The sequence below is a fragment of the Coptis chinensis genome, chromosome 1 (genome assembly GCF_015680905.1).
Source record: "Coptis chinensis isolate HL-2020 chromosome 1, ASM1568090v1, whole genome shotgun sequence".
In the NCBI taxonomy this organism is placed as follows: Eukaryota; Viridiplantae; Streptophyta; class Magnoliopsida; order Ranunculales; family Ranunculaceae; genus Coptis; species Coptis chinensis.
Window position 1 is genome coordinate 10,337,197 of NC_141456.1, and position 23,536 is coordinate 10,360,732.

At 36.4% G+C, this 23,536-nt stretch overlaps 1 protein-coding gene and 1 long non-coding RNA gene across 2 annotated transcripts; both read right to left on the bottom strand.

The window, feature by feature from the left end:
• Positions 1-916: 916 nt before the first annotated feature.
• LOC147522040 (protein CANDIDATE G PROTEIN-COUPLED RECEPTOR 2-like) lies at positions 917-3,827 on the bottom strand. Its single transcript, XM_086590608.1, has 6 exons — positions 3,258-3,827; positions 2,314-2,505; positions 1,785-1,947; positions 1,511-1,613; positions 1,341-1,422; positions 917-1,258 (listed from the first exon to the last, which is right to left on the bottom strand). The coding sequence occupies exons 1-6, from the start codon at positions 3,534-3,536 to the stop codon at positions 1,181-1,183; spliced, it is 897 nt and encodes a 298-aa protein (XP_086446734.1). The 5' UTR covers positions 3,537-3,827; the 3' UTR covers positions 917-1,180.
• A 7,481-nt stretch (positions 3,828-11,308) lies between these two features.
• On the bottom strand, positions 11,309-12,520 carry LOC147522041 (uncharacterized). Its single transcript, XR_015194881.1, has 3 exons — positions 12,406-12,520; positions 11,659-11,802; positions 11,309-11,536 (listed from the first exon to the last, which is right to left on the bottom strand). It is a non-coding gene; the product is annotated as an uncharacterized LOC147522041 (long non-coding RNA).
• Positions 12,521-23,536: the final 11,016 nt, after the last annotated feature.

Consider the following 23,536-nt stretch of genomic DNA (forward strand, 5'->3'; position numbering starts at 1 on the left):
GATCCCTTGGATAACTCCCTTTTCGCACAAATGTCCGCCCTGAATTCCATTTCCCTCTTTGCGTTGGTGACTTGGCATTCCCAATGCAAGTCAGTATTGAGGGAAATTGAGAATTTTTATCATTTTTTATCAAAAAATCCTTGCCCAATGCAAAGGTGACAAAGTCGGTCACTTGTCACTAAGTACTAAGTCAAAACAAGAATAACAGTTGCTACTGAGATAGTTGTTGAGTTGTGAGTTTCGGACGGAATCTTTTATTATGTCTTGTCTTGTGTGTTTTTTTATATTTTTTTTTTTTCGGACGGAATGCCTATATGTTTTTTCGACTTTTTTTTTTTTTTTTTTTTTTTCATACAAGATGTTTTATTCCGTCCGGCCGTTTTTTTTATTTTTACATTCAGACAGAATCAAACATTCCGTCTAAGATTCAAAGTCTACCTGGAAGTGAAAAATACTAAGTTGCATTGGGAATGCTCTAAATGAACTTTTTAAATCTTGTCCCACTTAGCTCTGACCTTCCGTAAAACCTTGATTTGATTGAAAAGCTGTTGCTGCTGCTACTGATATTGCCAGTAGCATAAAAATTTGGGTACACTACTCCATGGTACCTTGACCAGAGAAATTCTTGCTTTTAGTTGGGAACACGTTAAATATGTCTAAGCTCCGCATCTACAAAAGCCTAATTTCCTTTGTTTACACACCTAGCTGGAATCAAGTTTTGGGAAGAAGAGAACAGATGGGGATGAAACAGAAAGGGGAGGTGGTTCAGAATAAATAGATGAAAATTAGGCAAGTGAAAAGATTGGTACTTGCTTTTTTAGTTCGAGATTTCCCTCATAAACAGCCAGCTTTTGTCACAGCCGAACTAGGCTCACGGAGATATATGCACAATACTAAATTACCAACAGATATTAGATACCAGTATAAGAGTACATATTTTATTAGCTACGTACATTCTATAGCATGCGAGAATCAATACAAGTGCCTTCCTCATCAATTGCCACTGCCGGACACATTCTGCTTAACCCTAGGATATCCAACAAGATTGTACTTCTACGAATTTTAGTGGCACAAGTCACAAAACGATTTCAACTCTGTCAAACAACAGAAAGCAGAACATCTTCTATTTACATGTATCATGCCAGCATTTCATCTTCCTATATACATACGACTGGACTAATTAATCCCAATCAGCATCGAAGAACCCAGCATCTTTCATCTCGGAGTAATATACATTCTCCAAATGCAAATCATCCTCCTAAATGCATCGAAAAATATTTGCATCAACAGTGTATTCAACTACAAGAGGTGGATCTAAATAGTAGGCATGATAAAATTACCTGGAAAAAGTCTGCCAGAAATGTTACATATATGAGAGGGAGATAAAAAGCGTGGTAACAAATGGTTGTGAAATTGTACAGCCTACAAAAACAAAAAGAGACAACCATCATTAGGGGAAAAAGAGTGCTGTATTTAACGTTAACTTGACAAAAACTCAATTAAACTTTACCAGAAACCAAAGCCAGCCCCACTTGCCACAAGCACGCACGCAAACAATGCTGTGGCACTCAAGCAGAACATCATACAAATGTAGTTGTAGAATGCAGGTCTTGCTGTAAAGTTCAAGCGGAAACTAATTAGATCAGACTGTACACTTCAACTACAAACAATGCACCACAAATACTGTCTTTTTCTCATCTCTTCTGTGGACTAAGCCCTCTTTGACTGTTCTTTTATTTGCTTAAAGAAACAAATAAGAGGACAAACAATTATAGAAAACGTACCCGGTAATCTTTCTCTCCATTTTGTATGGTGCATAGAGAAAATGATCCCATAGACTGCAGTAAGCAAAAGCTTGTGAATAACCCACAAGCCCCACTTCACCGGATTTGTTACTCCATCAAGGTCGATGAATAATGGGACCCCAAAACCAAATACATATATTGCCTGTAAAGGTAATAAAAGTCACATGACAATTTGATATTCAACATAACAGTCATCTATAATAAATTTAGTACAAAGCTAACAATGTATAAAAGCAGGAGCAGGATGACAGGACGAGACAAATACAACAGGCGGTAAAATGCCTTCTCATCTCTACACCTAGCCATGTGCTTGTAGCACACATATCATGGCATAGGCTGGACTAATGTAAGACCCTGGACTCTTCTTTCTAAGCCCAGACAGAAGAAAAATGAACTAAGAATGACGGCTGGAAGGATCACAGCCTAATTAACATGAGGGATGATAAGTGACATCTAACTACTGAAAACAGAAAGTTTGAGTATGCTCTGCGGCAAGACAAAACAGTACCTTGAGAAGTATATCGACAGATAGGATTATGCCTGAAATAACAAAAGTTCGTGTTAATGCGTCCAACCCACTAGCATAGCTTCCTTGGAGTAGAAAGGCCAACAAGCTTATTTCCAAGAAAAGCATTCCAGAAGTTGTAAACAAAGAGAGAAGATTCCATGAAAATTCCTTTCCAGTGGTGCATTCCCATGGCTGCATCAGCAAATCAACAATTAAAAGCAGAGACACCGACCGTAAGATATAGTCCAGGATATACAGTGGATAAGAGCTATGGGAGCATCTGAAATGTTCATAAAAAACCAACAATTTTTCCCACCACATAATAACATCAGAGAAAAGCTGAAATTGGTCAATATTGCATGCATATACTTTATAAACAGACCTTCAGCAGGAATTTTTCAAAAGCCCAAAGAAGTAACAGACGTTAAAGAGGTCAAGTTAAAGATTATTAGTTCAGCCACCATTTTCACCCAGAAGAAAATATATATACTACTCTCTATCTTTATCAGGTTGATTTTCATCCACACGAGGTCATATGATGGCCTGGCTAATCCCCATATATACATTAAAAAGAAAGAATCGAAAACCATAAACATGCAGATACCATGATAAAGGATATGCAAATATTTGAACCAACTTTAATCTTTATTAAACACAGGGTTGATGTGAAAAGACACAACTCTTTAAAAGTAGGTACATAATTTTTTTATAAAAGTAGAAGATAGTAATAACACAATGTACACCATTATCAGTTACAGCAATTCCTAAATCAACCCGCATTTTGATGACTAGCACTACCTCATGGCTACTCGTAAACCAAGAATGACATTTATCAATAAAACTGACTATCCACTTTAAAACTAAAATTTCATTATCAAAGCTAAAATCATACTCAAAACACATAACAATATCCATTATTATAAAACTATAAAGTCAAAGTAAACCTGAAAAGCACACCAAGCAAGATTGAGCAAGCTAACAGCCCAAAGAAGTCCATAATAAGCAATCATGATATAAGACCTCCCATGAAACAGCTTAGTAAAGCTCTTCTTAGCTTGCAAAGCCAAGTAGACAAGAAAGAAAACTGATGGGACAATTAAAGAAACATTGTATAACCACCCATGACAATCATTAAACCACCGCTTTGTAATAATTGGTTCAAATATCTTCTCTGGTGAAGTTGGAGATAATAGTGATAGCTGAATCTCTTCAAGTTCTCTCATTTTTTACAAATTGGTTATCAATGCATACTGAAAAGTCTAATTTTGTGTTTAATTGACAAGTAATTGGAGAAATTGGGAAGAGATTTGGGGAGTTGTCGAAACCCTAACCCTAATTTTGATTTTGATTTTGATTTAAAGAAAAGGAATTGAGAGAGAAATAAAAAACGTGTGAAAGTCTTCTTCGCAGGCCCTCACACAGGTCACGTGACCGCAATTTTCTTTGTTTTCACGTTCTACTTTTTGTGTGTGAAACACTGAACCTGAATGTACCTACGAATGGTATCCAAATCCATTTTATCGAGTTAGAGCAAGTTATATAGGTTGTTAAACGCTATATAGCACCCCAAAAACCAAAATGTCGTTCCAATGGGATGTTAGAAGGCTCCTAAATTTGGCCGGTGTGATAAACTAAATCAAATTTGTGGGCTTGTCTAGCAGCTACCATAATAAGTTTCGGGAGACTGATGACACAATTTTTGCAGTCTGTATGTTAAATTTTGACGGACGACAAAACTTGTGTCGTCTGTCAAAAAAATTCAACTTAAATTACAAACTAATGGACGGACAACATAAACTATACCGTCCGTATCCATTTAGCACTTCAAAATACAAAAGAGCTATTGAAATGAAGTTCAAGTTTTGGTCTGTCATATTTGGCCGAGCAAGGTAACAACCCTCAAAATCCTATGTAGCAAGGGTTTAACAACTTTTTTTAATAGCCCACCATAGGATTTGCTCTTAAAATATCAAAATTCATAATTATATTCAAATTACAAAATGGATATGGATATGCTTTCTATCTATGTTATGTTTGTGACTAGAATTCGACCGAATATCCAAAAAAAATTTGTTGAAAATTTTCATTATTTACTTTTAAAAAATAACTTTTATATAGATGTTGGTTTTAGTTAGTGGCCGTTTGGATCACAAGTGAACCTTTTTATTGGAAAAAAAAAAAAAAAAAAAACCCTTTTCTGGTGCACTGAAATCAGCCCTTTGGGATATCACGGGCTCACGGCTGATCTTGGATCAATTATGTCTTGGGTTCGTCTTCTTCTTCTGCCATGCTACATTCTACATGTTTTTCAACCACAACCACAGAATCGTTAGGAATGTCGGTCTGGTAATAGGAAAAACCTTCAACAAAAACAGATTCTCCATGCTTTGACGATATGGAACGAGCCTGGTGGACTGTTTTGCCTCTTAGAGTCTGCAGTAGAGCCTCCTTCAATCCAGCCACCCCAGAGATCTGTTTCCACTCAAAATGTGCGTCTATGCTTACAAAAAGTTGCTGATGGGCCTTTTACTGCAGCGGTGAAAGTGTTGTCATCATCAGGGGTTACCCCTAACTCAACAGAGACTATTCAAGCATTAGAGGATAAGCACCCAATACGACAACCACATGTGAGACCAACTATTCTTTTTGCTGATCCCCCTTTATTGGTAGGGAGATCGAGACACCCTATTGTCATGCATTAGGTTGTTTTCGAAAGGTACTTCTTGTGGCCGTGATGGGCTCCGAGCTCAACACTTGTTGGATACCATGAGTGGTGTTGCAGCAGCTATATCGTCTGATTTGCTAGATGCATTGACCCCTGTGGTGAATTTTTGGTTATAGGGATGATGTCCACAGCCGTTAGCCGAATTCATAGCGAGTGCTCCGCTTACTCCACTTCTTAAGTTGGATAATAGTATTCGTCCTATAGTTGTGGGCATGGTTTGGCGCCGTCTGGTCTCCAAGATTGCAATGAAATGAGTTTCCAAAGATGTGGTTAGGTACTTATAGGATTTCCTGTATGGGGTGGGTGTTTCTGGTGGAGCAGAGGTGATTTTGCATGCTGTCAACCGTATAGTGTATGCTAACGGTGACAATACCTCTCTTTCTATGCTGCTGGTAGATTTTCAGAATGTTTTTAACATGGTTGATCAGACCACCATGTTGAGGGAGGTTCGTATCCGATGACCAGCTATTGCCCCTTAGGTCGAGTACTTGTATTGTCAACCTGCAAGGTTATACGTGGGGGATGGCTACATATGGTCTGCTATTAGGGTCCAGCAAGGCAACCCTTTGGGTCCCCTTCTATTTGCACTGGTGTTGAATCCTCTGATTCTACGGATCCAATCCAGTTGTCAATTATTGCTACAGGCTTGGTACATAGATGATGGGACTCTGATCGGGGATACAGAACAAGTGGTGACAACCTTCTTACGGGTTGGTTCTTAATGTGGCTAAAATTGAGATATTTTGGCCATCACCAGATCCACGTCGCTCTACTCCCGGTCTCTTTCCTTTAGATTTGTCCCATCCTCAGCAGGGGGTCAGGTTGCTTAGAGGTGTAGTTAGCACTGATGTATCTTTTGTCATGGGTTTTGCTCACAAGCGTATTGACAAGGCTATGACTTTGATGGATCGTTTAGCTATATTGGAAGATCCACAATGTGAGTTAGCGCTCTTACAAGCTTGTGTTGGGCTCTCTAAATTGGTCTTCTCTATTTGTACTTGTCTACCATCCTTTTTCAGAGAGGCAGCTTAGACTTTTGATCGGCATCTCCATAGTGTTCTCCAGGATAGTGTGGTTTCTGATGGTCCTGGCTTCAGTGATTTGTAGTGGCGTTTATCAACACTCCCATTATGTCTAGGTGGTTTAGGTATTTATTGTGCCACTGATATCTCTACATTTGCTTTTGTGGCATCCCGTTTTCAGACTTTTGAGCTTCAGAACCACATTCTTAGGGGTTGTGGTACATTGCTCGTGGATGAGATTCATGATGTTGCTAGCAGTGCATTAAGTCTTTACCTACCTGATTTTGACCTCAATTCTCTGGCTGCGAATGCTACTGTTCCCTCAAGACCACAAAATATTTTGGCGGAAGCGTTCTATGACAGGATTGTTGCTGGTCTCAAGAGGGAGTTTGATTTATCTGCTCGTCAAAAGGCAGTCATGAGATGCTTGCAGTCGGAACACGCAAATGATTTTCTACATGTTATTTCGATGGAAGGACTTGAACAGCGTATGTCACCGGTAGAGTATCATTCTATTCTCCGATACTGTCTCATGATCCCTTTGTACTCTGACGGTGGTTTATGCCCTGTTTGCAAAAATAGTAGATTGGATGCTTTCGGGGGCCATGCAGCATATTGTCGACATTTTTCAGGTTTCAAATATCGACATGATCATGTCAGAGATATTTTATGCGATGCATTTTGGAGGGATAGGGTACAGGGGCAATGTAATGAAATCTCAGGTAATGGCATCATTTTTAATTGTATGCGTCTCTTAATTGATGTAATTGTATTTTTTTTAATTGCCAAATCTACCATGCGCAGGGATACCAATGCATTCCAATGTGCGCATACCTGGACCGTACATCTGTGATCTTTCACGTTTAATATGAGAAAATGTTTAAAGGGTAAAACCGGAAGAAAACTGGCCATAAAATTTGTTTACTTCTCTCATACGGTTCTAAGTTTCTAACTGGCTCTAAACTCTCGCTCTCTGTCTCCCATTATTTTCAGTTTCCTCAAATTTCAAACACTTTTTTCTCTTCTTAATTCTTCATCAAACTATTGGGATTTAGTAATGGCGGCACCAAGCGGTCTTGAATTACCAGTAGGAGGAAGAGACTCGTTTGCACGAAGGAGAACTACTATGGGTTACGATTGAAAGATTTTTTTGGTTTCGATTGTTGCAGAAAGTCTCTTAATTGTTTTGAAGATTTTTAGGCCTAAATTGCAATCACTTAATATCTTGAATAGTGGGTTTCGTTAAACCTTGAGAGTAATTTTTTTTCTAGCTCTGTAGGAATTTTTGGAGTGGATTCTGAATGTTTGGAACTTGTATAGTGAACAATCAAATAAGTCAGATATCGATGATAATTTTTGCATTGAGGCTAATTTCTAATGAGTTATGAACAACCCTCCATTCAAACTGTAATCTTTGCATTTCCATTCAGAGGTGTTGTTTGTGCTACTCACTTGTTCACCCTGTCACTTGAACACTTCCATTTCCTTTATTTTCCTCCCTTTATGTGTCTCCTATAATACAAACTTCGAAGTTATAATTAATCATAAAAAAGTTGATATGGAAATTTGTATATAACTTTTTGTACCATGTCTTATGTTTTTTATATTGTAAAAGCATAAAATGCATTGGCTCATCAGGCATGTGTTCTGCGGTTGAACTTGGAAAATTCTCGTAAGGATTATGCTTTGTTAGTTTCAGAAATAGGTATTTCACTACTGTTTTTCTGTCCTAAATATGAGGAAATTTTTAAGAGAATTCCCAAGAATTCAATGGGGCTATAGATTGTTGTCATAGTTTGTTGACTGTTGTTATAGACTCTATTTGTGCACCATGTGATCTTTAAGAGCGCTGATGGCGCACATGAATATAGAAGAATTAAAAAGTTGAAGGCACTAGAAGCAATTCGTTCGGAGATGTGGAGAGCTTTTGTGGAGCTATGTGATTCAGACGAATTTCTGGTTTCTTATTATTATTATTAGTATTATGTTCTATTATTTATACTAGATATAACCCGTGCCTACGACACGGTTAGTTATGAGGTGCTTATTATATTGAATGGAGGTGCTTATTATTTAGTTATGAGGTGCTTATTATGTTTTGAAGATGCAAAAGAAGCTTTTAGCTCGGTGTGTGAGAAATTAGCCACAAAGCAAAATACCATTATTGAAGGTACATGTCTCTCAATTTAGAATCATATTCAATCAAATAAGTCTAGGAATTAGTGATAACTTGTACCAAAAAATTAAATTTTATTTAAATTAACCTACCTAGGTAGTCAAGACTGAAATAAGAAGCGACTACGAAGACATCCTTAATCAGGCTCTCAATGGAAAAAACTTAAGCCACAAATTAAAAGCAAAGCGTCCCGCATTAAATAAGATAATAGACTGAACCGAATCTAATTTTTCTAGTACGAATAATAGAACCCATAATTCTTCAGACTTCTTCTGAAGAAATTAGTTTTTGATGCCTAACTTTAAATCTTCAATTTTCTTATGCAAACTAATAATTTCTTCCTAGACAATTTTGAGGCATATAAATTCATAAAACCGGTGTTTTTTTTCGCAATTTCAAGCTTAGTTTTTGTCTTTTTTCTACCAAGTCTTCATAGTTGTAATTCTCTACTTCAAACGTATACACATGACGCAAGTCAATTGCTCTTCTAGCAGCTCAATTTCCGGATGCTTCTTGGATTGTTGATGGTGTCCCTTCAAATTTGTATATTGGTGGTTCGTATTCCAACTGTTCCACTACCTCTATATATTATCGGAAGGTTTAGAGAAACAGAAACAGTTGATGTATACTTGCTATCTTCAAGTATATTGGTGGAGCGTCAATTTTGAATTTGTCGATGATGAAGTATTGTAGCATCTCTTTGAATTGGACTGGTATCATGTCATCAAATACAAATGACTGCAAAAAGTGATAATTGAACGGAGATTGTCTATTAACCGAAGTTATTGGTTTGATAAAATAATAGTAATTTAAAAAGTAAAAGTCTTACCTCTCTTCCATATCTGCTAATATTTAACTCACGTTCATTGTTTTCCATGATTTGTTTAACCTAAGTTAGATGAATTTTCCTCAAATATAATTGTCTATACCTTATATTCCCAAATCAATTACAATCTAATAAGAGACATCTCATCTAGTATAATCGTTCGAAATTAAAACACAAAATAGTTACAAATGTTTTAACAATAATAGATCCGTTTCAATGCTTTTATCCTGTTGATGTAAGATCTTTAGAATTGAAACCAAAATAATATATAAAGCAAAGTACACATACATTTCCGTAGAAAATTAAAACATTCTCTGTAATGGTGGGAAGAATTCACCATGCATGTGGGAGCTTGCAAGACTACTTGACATGACTCCCAAGCAATACTGGTTGTTTGCTTACCTAATAGGAGAGCAATAAAGTTAAAATACGTAAACTGCATTCTAACTTAGCATATATGGTATAAGATATCCAATTCAAATATGGATATGATATATCAGTAAAAAAAATTGAAATTGTGATTCCGAACTTTCAGTTCTGGTCAATGGATGAGGCTTTGACTGTCAGTACTTATTTGAAAAGGGTTGTTGTCACAGAAATCAAAACATGGTATTGAAAATGTAAAATGCAAGTCCACCGATAATTGTAGGTATTTTTATAAGCTGAAAAATTCACACTGGATGCTTTTCTGTTGAGATAATATGATTTCAAAAAACAAATTTCATGGATGAGTTTAACCTAGTTCTTGTTCATTTGTTTTATCGGAATTAATAAGTACATACTCTAAATCTGAAAGAAAAAAAGGATATAAGGTATGAACCTAAAACATTAAGAAGATCGAACTATGTACCAGTCAAGCTTCCTTGTTGCATTGCAATAGCTCTAAAGGCACCTATATTAAAGGTTGCATCACCTTAAGAAGCACCCTAAGGCTCTATGCAAATAGATTATATATTCTTTGAATTCCTAAACATGGACAATGTTAAGCATTAATAATGGCATTTCAAAAGTTCATAGCATGCACCTATGTATTTCCTTTTACAGTCAAGAATATAAGTTGTGCTGATGCCCTAGGAAATATAGATGTAAAACCAACTTGCAAATGATTGTTTAGTGACCACACTCTAATGACCACTGATTATTGATCCAAAATGGCTAATCAAAATCAAATTTCTCCCCTTCTACAAAAATTAAACGATAGATATTTGCAGTATAGTTAACAACCACCACAAAATAATTTCCACCACAACGATCATATCATGACCAGTGTAGTCAAGGCGTTAAAAAAGCACCTAAAGAGCTAATACCCTCTCTTCAGGCCTTAGGCTAAGGCGCGGAAGAAGGGCGCCTGATTTGAAGTGAGGCGCGTAGTAATAAAAAAATTAATATATCAAATAAAAAATAAAATAAATATTAAATATGACATGAATTATCACTGAATTACTTAGCCAAACTTTAAAATTAATTTTATGTGATTGTAAACATGAAACCATTGTAGTCATTTAAAAGAAAAATCTTAAGCAATAAGTAAAGAGCAAAATAAAATTCGTATCTCTCAAACCAATCTAGCTCAACTTCAATAAACTAAAATAATGAACCAATCGAATTGAGCCAAATGAGTTCTTTATGAAATAGAACACGTGATTCAAATTTTAGAATCCTGTAAAACTTCATTTAATTCATCTTTGTGTTTTCTCTCAATCCATACCATTTAACAAAAACTAGTCAAAATTAAATTTAGAGTGTACTCCAAAATAAAACTTACTAAATTTGTAAAATTTCTTGTACTATACAACAATTGGATTGAGTGTAAATGTGTCACAAATAGCAAACATTGTAAAAAAAATGAAAAAACTGTAAAAGTTAATAAGGCGCGCGCCTTGTGCGCCTCGCGCCTCAACTAAAAGCGCACAAAAGCGTGAAAAGCGCACGCCTCATGTTAGTATCCGCGCTTGGGCTGAGGCAAGGCACAAAAAAACGCCTCTCCACGCCTTGCGCCTTAGGCGCGCGCTTCCTTGTGCCTTGACTACACTGATCATGACATATATCCACGCAACAACTATTTTTTCTCAGATATCAATTTGCCTCGTTCTAATAAAGATAAGTGCATTGCTAAAAAGAAATAACATATATAGAGACTAACCATTCACAACTCAAGCGACTTGCAAATATATGAAAAATCAAATCTAAAAATGTCTTCAAGTACAGTAGCAAGAAACTAACCCAACATCAACATTTAACAAATGTAGATCTCAAGATAAAGAAGAATTACTTTGGTAAATTGAAATAAAGACAACAAAGCCTTCATCAATTACCTGAGCTAGCTATGGAATCAAAGCGATACTTTTAAACCAATTTGATGCTCGTAAACCCATGACTAAAACTCACTCGCTCTCCTTCTCCTTCACTTTCCATCACTGGTTGGAGTCGGAAAACTCGTGATAATCCGCCCCTTCTAGGAATTCATACAGAAACTATATCCAAGAAACAATATATGATTGCACATTAATAAACACTTGGAGACAGGATATTGTCACACACACACACATGAATGGAGTGACTCATTGATTTCGTATGTGGGTGGAAGAAGACTTACCAAAAGCGCAACATCCAATCTTCACGCAACATCCAATCTTCACTTCCACCCAAGCAAGAGATCGAGAATTTGGCTAACTCATAAGCTCCGTACTAATTTAGTAAATGCTCCCCCAAATTTGCAGTTCATTTGTTGCCCTTCTCACTACAAAAATGCAAAGTTTTGCTTAACCCGAGGCACCAAATTAAGAAAATATTCAGAAAAGCAGTATAGCGTACTTGTTACTTAACTACCATGACAACTCCATCATCACTAAACGTTGAAAGCATATCACAAATGTATGTTTATAGTGAAGAATGTAGTGAACTTGTTGATGCTATATTATTGCAGGTTTGCCAAAAGCTAAAAAGGGAAACAAAAAAAAAATCTAGAAAAAAGTAATATTTATTGCTACTGATTAACATGACTAACATCCCAAAAGAAAATAACACATTCCTTAAATGCCCCAAGACATACATAAATAGTAAAAACAGGAAAATCATGATGCACTAATGATAAAATGTTGATATGTTGACTGTCGCTTGTATTTTGTACTTTCGTATCATGCCAACATTCTTTGTTACTAAATTATATGCCAACATTACCAGGATAGCATATGAGACCAATTAAATTGACAAAGAATGAATGCACCAAGCAATACAGTTCACTCTGCTCATGCACACAAACACAAAAAAAATTATCGCCATACAACAACCTACGTGTGATTCATTCAATGTTCAAAGCAAAACACAAATTGTGATTCTTTACCTCGCTTCCTCAGCAGGTTTCTGCGACTTTCTCCTACCCTTGTCTACATCTCAATGTTCAGCGAGATAGGTGTTTTGAGATCAAATACCATTCTCAAATGCAAACATAAGTTTCACCTGTAAATCACAATAAAAAATTAAATCAAAAGACTAATGTGGATTAGTTATATTTGTTTGTTGCGTTGAAATTCAATATGGTGGATTGAAAAAAAAAAATTACAGTGTGCATTCAATATAAGTAATTCCAATGCCTATATATTCATTCTTGTTCCTCTGAGATAGAAGTTTTCCTATGCATTCAATCCAACTTTGTCTACAGCTTTAGATGACACAATGAATCATAACTTTGTGAGTTCTAACAAAATTAGTGAATATGACAGTGCAAATACAAATCAGTACTACAATCTTATTGGAATTCGAACCATATATATAAATGTGCAAATTCAAATGAGGAACAAATCAAAACTATACAATGAATTGAAAAGACATGGAGAAGTTGAAAAAGCCTTTGTCCTCACAGTCACTGTTATGGAAATTCTAGGTAAACACTATCTTCAAATACTAATCGAAAAATTACATGTTATTATATATTTTCTACATAGGAGCAAATGAAAATTTTAAGCTTTCAGAGATGTTCGGAAAAACAACATAGAACATTATAAGAAATTCAGCTACCTAAGAAAGCATAATCAATTCACTTAAGCATCAAGTAACACCACCAGTGCCAAATGAGCTTCTAAGAACAACAGAGGAGAAATAGTGATATACAATACAACAACTTCCCAAAAGGATAATATATATTTTCCTTTTTTCGTATATTGTTAGAAATCACACTTCCTTCCCCTAGTTGCTGTTTCCAATCAACAATTCTGAACTAAATAAAGCAAAAGAGAAGAGCATACCTGCGAGTGGAATATCGGCCCTCCAAAGAAAATTCTTTAATGAAAATGGAGAACAAAAGAGACATACCTGCGATGAATCAAGAATTATTGAACGCATAAATTTTAGTCGGTTGTGAAAAGGAAGTGAGTCAAATAGAGAGAGCAATGGACGGTATTGTTGTTTATTATCTAAAAAAAAAAATGGACGGTATTGTTGGATACGTTAGACTTGAGTTCAATTTTGTGGTAATTATGAGATGTATTATAAGGAGCCATTACTTTGTTTGCATGCGTATGTTTTCTCTTATTTTTTCCTTTTACATGTGAGGTGCAATACATTTAATTTCTGAGGAATGTAAATATAAATAGGCACTATAATAATGATTTCCGATTGGGCAAAGTTTAGAAAAGTATTGTGTGAGGTTTAAGTTTAAAAAAAAAATCGTTTAAGTTTTAAAACACATCTAGGTACCAATAAAAAAAAAACACACACATCTAGGTTAAAATAAGTAAGTAGAGGAAGTTGAAGGGTTTTAAAAGTTTTATTATCTTACCAACTGAGAGTGTTTAAGTGCTTTTAAGAGAACTTTGTTTAAGTGCCAACTTGGGATTTAAAGTTTAACCAAGCCCAAATCAAACAAAGCCCTCGTGCGTTACACTTTTTTCACGAAGTTTTATAAAGTTTTACACTGAACTCCTGTACGTTACACTTTTTCAAAGTGTAGGCTCTTCGTAATTACGAACATTTATCATGGGCTCTTATGTATTTGTAAAAGCCCACATCTGAAGCCACCTATTTAAGGCGTGCTTAAAAGGTTAAAGTGTTAATGACTTAATGCAATAATTTGACCAAAGTTTGTCAACATATTTAAAAGTATCATTTATTCACAAAAACTGGTACGTGCTATTGATTGATTTTAATGCTTTTAAGAATTAAACCCAAGAATCATAAATTTTCTTTAATGCATATTTTTACATACTAATGCACTTCAAAAACTGTTTCAAAATGTTATAGACCATACACGTGTCCCCCATCAAACTCAGATCCCCACGAAATCCCGACCACTCTTTGTCTATCAATTTTGTTTTATTATAATAGACTAGGTATAACCCGTGCCTTCAACACAGTTGTCTTTATGTTTATTAGAAAAAGAAAGTTAATATATATAATTACTCAATATCATTTGTTTAATGTTCACAAAAAAAACATATATTCCTAAGACATGTCAACTTTAACATGTAGTTGCAGTTTTTTACTTAATTGAATAATTTTTAATTATATTAATATGAGCTCTTATGGCCAACACAGTACATATTTTTATTTAGATACTTTAGTAGGATTTTTTTTTTCAATAAAAAAAATATAGCTAATTGTCAATGATGTTATTAGATTCAATTGATCTACATTTCTAGTGGCCATGCTTACTGGTATAATTTTTTAAATCATGGAATATGTCTAGAAACTTGACAATGGTATATGTATTTTGCAAAATATATCTCTTTAATTAAATATATTGCATACAAAGACACAATATATGGTTAAGGAGCTGCTTAATGCTTACAATTTGCAAGCAACTTGTACAACTATGACTCCCACCAAATATCACCTACAATAAACTTCATTAAAGATGTGTCTACTATTTACAGATAAAGTAAAAAACTTTGAGAAAATAAAATACACAACAATACAATATTAACGAAATATGATTAAGTTAAACCCATGCAAGGTTCAATCACCTATAAGGTCAAGCTTCAGTGATGATCTTCGAAAAAATGCCAACTCTTACTCGTACTTCTCAATTCATTTTGGGAGGTTCATCAATTTCCACAATCCACTTGTATTCAATGGACTATAAGGTTGGTGGTACATACCATGATGTCGAACCAATGCAAACACCTTATACTAATTTCTCTTGGGCATTCTTGATTGAGACGTGTGTTTGATGCAACTAGGGTGAATACCCATTCCAATATATGCAATAGGTAGGTGTTGCAGTCTTGTGGGAAAAAATAATGTTAGACTTTAGGAGACTAAATTTCTCATCTAGGATTACCAGGAAAAAAAAGAGCAATTTAACATCACTCGACTTTAAGCTCGATCAAGTCGACTCAACTTATTGAAAATTCCACTATTTGAAAGTACTTATAAAAACTCATCTAGCCATCAACAATAGTGTTGTCTTTGTTCAATTCCTAGCCATCAACTTTGTCAAATCTCAAAAAGTCTCCAATATAGTAATTGTATTTTGTTCCTAGTTGATTCGAAAATGGTATCGATTTCAAATACCATAAGAATACTATAATTCATAGATTTTTTTTCCCCGACTTTCTTGAGAAGAGTCCTAGGGATTCTTATTGTATTGTGAAAAGGAGATGCAAAAGTGTACCTTTAGTCCCAAATTAGGTATGGGGATTGTGAAAACCTATTTACGCTACCTTATGAAAATTTTGGTTTCTACATGACACCACTCAGGAAACCATTTAATCCAACAATGGAGGATGAGTAATGACAGCAACACAAAAATGAAATCCTTTCAACAAATTAGTTAGCATATACGATAAAAAAAACATATTCATTCCATTTCAAAATCTATAAAGAAAAGAAAATGACCTTTATCTTGGAAACCACTTGTAATAGCCATTTTCATAAGATGGGCCTTTGTAGGTATTGGGCCCAGAGAATAGGCCCAAGACCCTACTAGGCCCCATGAGGTAAACCTAAAGAAGAGATATAAAAGTGAGGAGAGGAGGACTTGAGAAGGGGGAGGAAAAAGTGAAGGGAAGGAGAAAAGAAGAAATGGAGGAAAGAGGCACCAGAGAGAGAAAAAGAGAAAGGTTGAGGGGAGGAGGAGGGAGGAGACAACCAGAGTAGGTGGAGACGACGGCCAGAGGAGACGTCGGCCAGAGAGGAGGCGGAAGAGGAGGGGAAATCTAGAGAAGGGGAGTATGGAGACGTCGGCCAGAGAGGAGGAGGAAGAGGAGGGGAAATCTAGAGAAGGGGAGTATGGAGACGTCGGCCAGAGAGGAGGAGGAAGAGGAGGGAAATCTAGAGAAGGGGAGTATGGAGACGTCGGCCAGAGAGGAGGAGGAAGGGGAGGGGAAATCTAGAGAAGGGGAGTATGGAGACGTCAGCCAGAGAGGAGGAGGAAGAGGAGGGGAGATCTAGAGAAGAGAAGAAGAGAGACGTCGGTCAGAGATGATGAGGAAGATGAGGGGAGATCTAGAGAAGGAGAGTATGGAGACGTCTGCCAGAGAAGAGGAGGAAGAGGAGGGAAGATCTAGAGAAGAGGAGCAGGGAGACGACGGCCAGAGAGGAGGAGGAGTAGTGAGATGATGTCCCGAGATGAGGAAGAAGAGAGGAGGAGATATCTATAGTAGAGAAGGGAGAAGACGACGGCCAGAGGAGACGATGGCCAAAGGAGACGACGGCCCGAGGATACAACGGCCAGAGAGGAGGAGTAGGGAGATGATGTCTCGAGATAAGGAGGAAGAGAGGAGGAGATATATATAGCAGAGAAGGGAGAAGACGACGGCCAGAGGAGACGACGGCCAAAGGAGACGACGGCCCGAGGATACGACGGCCAGAGAGGAGGAGTAGGGAGATGATGTCTCGAGATAAGGAGGAAGAGAGGAGGAGATATCTCTAGCAGAGAAGGGAGAAGACGACGGCTAGAGGAGACGACGGCCCGAGGATACGACGGCCAGAGAGGAGGAGTGGAGATGATGTCTCGAGATAAGGAGGAAGTGGAGGAAGAGATATCTATAGCGAGAGAAGGGAGAAGACGATGGCCGAGGAGACGACGGCCAAAGGAGACGACGGCCCGAGGATACGACGGCCAGAGAGGAGGAGTAGGGAGATGATGTCTCGAGATAAGGAGGAATAGAGGAGGAGATATCTATAGCAGAGAAGGGAGAAGACGACGGCCAGAGGAGACGACGGCCAAAGGAGATGACGGCTCGAGGATACGACGGCCAAAGGAGACGACGGCCCGAGGATACGACGGCCAGAGAGGAGGAGTAGGGAGATGATGTCTCGAGATAAGGAGGAAGAGAGGAGGAGATATCTATAGCGAGAAGGGAGAAGACGACGGCGAGGAGACGACGGCCGAGGGATACGACGCCGAGAGGAGGAGGAGTAAGGAGATGATGTCTCGAGATAAGGAGGAAGAGAGGAGGAGGTATCTAGAGCAGAGAAGGGAGGAGACGACGGCCATAGGAATAACGGCCAAAGGAGACGACGGTCAGAGGAGACGCCGGCCAAAGGAGACGACAGCTAGATGAGATGACAGCCAGAGAGGATGAGGAATAGGAGGGGAGATCTAGAGAAGAGGAGAAGGGAGACGACAGCCAGAGGAGGAGGAGTAGGGAGATGATGTCCCGAGATGAGAAAGAAGAGAGGAAGAGATATCTATAGCAGAGAAGGAAAAAGACGAAGGTCAGAGGAGACGACGGCCAGAGGATAAGACAGCCAGAGTGGAGGAGGAGTAGTGAGATGATGTCCCGAGATGAGGAGGAAGAGAGGAGGAGATATCTATAGCAGAGAAGGGAGAAGACGACGGCCAGAGGATACGACGGCCAGAGAGGAGGAGTAGGGAGATGATGTCCCGAGATGAGGAGGAAGAGAGGAGGAGATATCTAGAGCAGAGAAGGGAGGAGACGACGGCCATAGGAACGGCGGCCAAAGGAGACGACAGTTAGAGGAGACGCCGGCCAAAGGAGACGACAGCCAGAGAGGAGGAGGAATAGGAGGAGAGATCTTGAGAAGAAGAGTAGGGTGACGACATCCAGGGAGGAGGAGAAAGAGGAGGAGAAACCTAGATAAGAGGAGCCAGAATGAGGAGACAACGAGAGGAGAATAAGGAGACAACCAGAGGAGATGACATCTAGAGAGGAGGAGAATTCAAGAGTGAGATAGAAAAGTGTGGAGAGAGGAGAGAACTACGGTGCAGCTTGATCCCTCGATAAGGGGGTACGTAGGCAACCCAAATGGGTTCAGCTGATGAAGTTAGATTAGGTGTATTGTTCGCCTTCAGCATCTAACCAAGTAGTCGAGAATTATAAAAATAAAAAAAAATTGTGAAATGGGTTGCAACACCACTATTGTGGAAGTCACGAACATACCTAAAAAAAAAAAAGGAAAATAAAAAGTCTGACTTCAAATGGTGAAGATTGACTACAATGAATACACACAAATCATTCTCAAGCCAAAAACTGGTTTTATAGACATGTTGCCATTGCTTCTTATATACCTCTGGTCCATATAATATTATACCACTCAAAAACCCTAGCAAGAATCATTAACACCTACCATGCTAGCCGCTGCTTCTTCCACAAACAAATTCTAACTAAATCAGGGCAAAAAATTATGCTTATATGATGACCCTCAAAGCAATTAAAATTGAAAACGTGCTAACGAAGAAAACAAAAGTACTTCTTACCATTTTCTTGGATACATGTTATATGAAAACAAAGTCAAAACATTTGCAATTAATTTAGGATTAGAACCCTATTCATCAATAACAGGATGGTCCTAACCTCAACCAGACACAATATGTCAGCACTCAATGCATGAACACTTCGCGACTGTAATCCTAAGCGCATACATAAACTATTATTCTTAAAGATGTGGACCTTAGTATAAGATTCAACAAAAGTTTAGAATGAACATCAATACAAAAAAAATGCTAAACCACAGAAACACAAAGTACAAAATTGGTCATATTATGAATAAACAAATTCATTCTTCAGCAATATATGAACCGCATAAACAAACTAAATGACACCCAAATGCCTCAACCCCACTAAGTTATATGTATATTAGAAAATAACATATAGAGATAAGGAACAAGAGTATTTCTTTTTAGTATTATCAGGTGCAAGGGAATGCCTGGCGTTCTAAGCTCCTCAGATTGTGTTTTTGTTAACAATTTGCCTGCGGAGACCCACCGGTTCAAAAATGAAACAATGGCCATTACAATTATTAGGAGATGAGATCGAGTATCCCTTGTACAACAATAATCCTTTCCTATTATCTTCCTGCTCACCCCGCTTGAGCTATTATTGTTTTAAGACTACCTCCCCATGCTTTATGTTATCTGCCTCCGCTTAGGCATGTTTGCCAACCTTTTCAACTACCAACTTGCCTCTCATGAATATACAGTTCAGTATGCGAACACGACCACTATATACTATGGCAACCGAAAGGGCATAGTTCTTTTAGTTCAAACCATACTATTATGTAAACATATATAATTAAAAAAATCTGACCCATATAGAAACAACACGACAAACCATGGAAAGTATAGTCTTAAGCATACTAGAAAAGAAAAAGAAATATGAAACATAGCTAAGTCTATGTAAGGATCAAACAACCGCCGGTTGCAAGACTTTGAGTCTACGTGTGATTGGAACAAATAAAATTAGAAATAGGATGCCCGTACCATTTCTATGGAATAAAATAAAACTCAGAAGCCTATGTTTTCTTACAATGCTTCTTGTCTCGTTTTAAGGCTCATTCAACCAACTTCTTGTGTTTTGTGTTCTTTCTTTCCTAAATATATGAAGTCAAAGCAATAAATTAAGGAGGAACATCTAAAATTAATGTCAACTTTCACTTTTGCTTTTTTTTTTTCCAAATCTTTCGGAAAGTAAAGGCTATAGTATGTAAATTTTTCACGAGTAATATACCTTGTTTAGAAAAAATTAAAGTTTAGAAAAATACTACAAAAAATAAAATAAATAAAAAAATAAAAAAAATCAAGCAACCGTAATTTAAAATGAGCAAGTAACACGCACCACACTTCACCCCAAAGAAACCTGAGATCCATGAGAACTGATGAAGTGGGATAAGACGTGCTTCAACTCAAATAAAGTACAGTAAGAAACGAAAGTATATAGTCCAATTCATGCCAACGAAACATTAAAAAGCTACCGAGCTTAGTCCTTTCAGAAAGGAAAAATAAAAGAAACTGAAAATTAGTGGTTTAGTAACTATGCAAGGACTTGTAACGTGTGTTTGGAATTTATTCTCCTTGATAATGCTATTTTTCAAACTAACACTATAAACTCATTCCCAATTCATATTGTCTTATACTCAGTCACTTACACCATCAACATTCATAACTACTCTGAAAATTAGCATGTACTATTTTTTTTAGCTAGATTAAATAATTGTTTATCAATAGTGATGTAAAATAAGTCGTCATTGTCACTATTTGAACAATGATAATAAAGATATTCTTAATAGATAAATTCAAACAGGCACTATTTAATAAAATTTCATGTGATGTAAGCGAGATACCTCGACAAATGATAGGAACAAAATCGCAAACTACATATTCAAAATTGATATGGCAAAACAATACAACAAAAACTCTATTTAATATCAATTTAACACCCATGTAAAGGAAGTATATGTAGAAAATTCATTAGCACGGAGAATCGGTTCCTTTTATATGTGTTGCAAGGTGTCTCCGCAGAAACATTAAACACACACAAATTGACCTTAAAGTCTAGCCTAAGGCTCTAAGTAGGTTATTATGAACTAATAAGAACCAAACAAGATTTTACTTCAATAGATGTCTTCCCTTGCTGGACGGAGCCATGAGTTTGGGGGCAGTAGTACACTATCTCAAAAAAAAAATGGAAGGGCGAAGCCTTATAGATTATTAAGGAATTTTTATTGATTGTAGTGTAATTTCTTGGGTTTTCTAAAAAAATTAGGGGGCAACTGCCTCCCCCGTCTCCGTCCTTGCTTGCCATAAAAGAGCTAATCATATGCGTGGAAGGTCCAATGTAATAATAACATGCTTTGCAAATGGAATTAATTAGTAAGGCACTAAGCCACCAAGGTCATTTGCCAATTCAGCACACACCAAAAATCATAACAACTTTCGTTTGTTATGCTCAAGTAGGTTGTGCACTAAAAACGTATGGTATCAAACATATAAGACAAATTAAATAAACAAAGCATATACGCTCAACCATATTAACAATCAAACTATCAAAGTGAAATAGCAAATATTTCTATTGGTAAACCATTATTTCTGCATATTTCCAATCACATAAGCTTACAAAAGTTACTCCCTTTAGCTTCACATAAACCATAAACCAAGGTACAAACAACAGATTGGAAATTATTGGCATGAGGCTATGAGCAATATTAGGATCAATCAGACATCAAACTAAAAAAATTATACACTTTTAAACCTCTGAAAATTCTCAAACACTTTTGAAATTTACTCCCTTTCTTTGTTTATAATATAAACATGTGACAAAAAGATAAACTATCTAAAATTTTCTAAAAAATAGGTAAGCTAGGAGTGGATTTTACCTTATTAACTGCAAGTGCATAACTTCAAATGACCTGCACGCATAAATGCTGACAAAATAGAAAGAGAATATTTCCTTGGGAAACGAAGGTTAAGCTACTACTACGAAAATGAAAGATTTCTAAATTCAATGAAATGAGACAGACACATATCCATAGGACATTTTATGAAGGTACTTTATGGCATACAAATAAACAAAATCTATACATAATTCAATCTAAAATTTATACTCATAAAACCATTGAGTTGCACTATAGAAAAAAAATTGGGCATTTGAAAAAAATTTATACCTAGCACACGTTTGGAATTTATTCTCCTTGATAATGCCACTTTTCAAGCTAACACTATAAACTCATTCCCAATTCATGGGAGCCTAAATTCACAAATTAGTCGAATGTCACATTGTATCCTCTGTTGGGCAGGTTGTGTTCGATGTTTTTTAAGCATTCTAAGTTGTGTGGTTATTGTACTAAATATTTATATAACAAATAGATGCGTCATTCTAATGCAATGCGCACAACAAATCCACTATGCTCAGTGATGATACAAAAAGCAAAAAATACAATACTATCAGGATGCACACTTGATCATGCATCATCTTCTGTATCATACGCTGTTCCACAACGATTAATGTGAATCATTCTGACTCTGGGGACAAAAACAGGATCCACCAACCCAATACCAATACGAAGCTCCTATTAAGTTAAAAACTATTAAATTAAAACCCCATACAATGATAAATTATAATTCGAGACACCACCGATTTACCAAATTGAAGTTATTTCAGTAGCAACATAAATATGGGATCGAAGACACGAAAATCAAAACACATAGATTGAATATAAGAAGAAAGAGGCAACAATACCTGATCTTGGAGTTTCAGAATCAATTAACCAAAAATTCGGCAAGTGTGAACTGATATTGCTATCTTTAAATCACCACCAATTCCGATTGACCAATTCAGGTTAGGGGGTCAAAAAAGTGGAGAGAGTGGCGCTCTTAGACAATTAACACCCTTCCAGCTAGTGAGTAATACATAAGTCAGTAGTCACTCTAAAAAAACCTACCCAAATTTGAATACAACTTAAGAAATTTGTAGTATGAAATTAACATAAACAACTTACATTTGCACACACTCAAGAGGCGTTAGATGGAATTGCACCATGTGATTAGATAATAAATATTTACACATATAATCGCCTAATCGGCTTCAATCTTTGGCACCTGCAATATTGCAATTATAAATAATTTTAAGAGAACAAATAGATAAACCAATAAGATAAATAAAAGATTGATAATTAGATGTGATGAACAAAACCAAAAAACAAAATAACTAAACCAAAAAAACAAAAAACCAAAAACAAAAACCAAAAACCAAAAACCAAAAACTAAACGAAAACATAAAAAGGTGAAAGATAGAACCTGCTTGTTGAGATATGCGTAGAATGAAGTGCAGAGAGGTAGTATAGTTGTTATAGAAGAAGCCAAAATAACAAAATTTATATATGGGAATTGCACGAAGAAGATGGAGTTGGTTAATGTCAAATGGAGGAGTTACATCAAAATCGAATAAATTTGGACATGGAGAAAAAGGAAATGTAATAATAGGAGAGGAATAAGGATTAACAGATGGGAATTTAAACATGGAAGAGAGAGATTTATTCTTCATTATTCCCATTTCAGTTTTATTTCTAATAAATACATTTACACCCATGAATTTCTTCATTAAGTGGAGACCGTTGGTTTTTTTTTTTTTTTTTTTTTTTTTTTTTTTTTGTTTTTTTGTTTTTTTGTTTTTTTTTTTTTTTTTGTTTTTTTTATATATTTGCTGGAGAGGCTAGAGTAATGAAAAATTATAAATAAATAAAACGGAATATAATGATATGAAGGAAGGATTAAATGGACTATAATGTAGTAATTT

Bases quoted from the DNA above. Each gene is read 5' to 3' on its own strand.
- LOC147522040 (XM_086590608.1), bottom strand. From the start codon at position 3,536: ATGAGAGAACTTGAAGAGATTCAGCTATCACTATTATCTCCAACTTCA. The intron at 2,506-3,257 runs GTTTACTTTGAC...TTGCTGATGCAG, and splicing joins TTGCTTGGTGTGCTTTTCAG to CCATGGGAATGCACCACTGG. The intron at 1,423-1,510 runs GTAAAGTTTAAT...TTGTTTTTGTAG, and splicing joins GGGGCTGGCTTTGGTTTCTG to GCTGTACAATTTCACAACCA.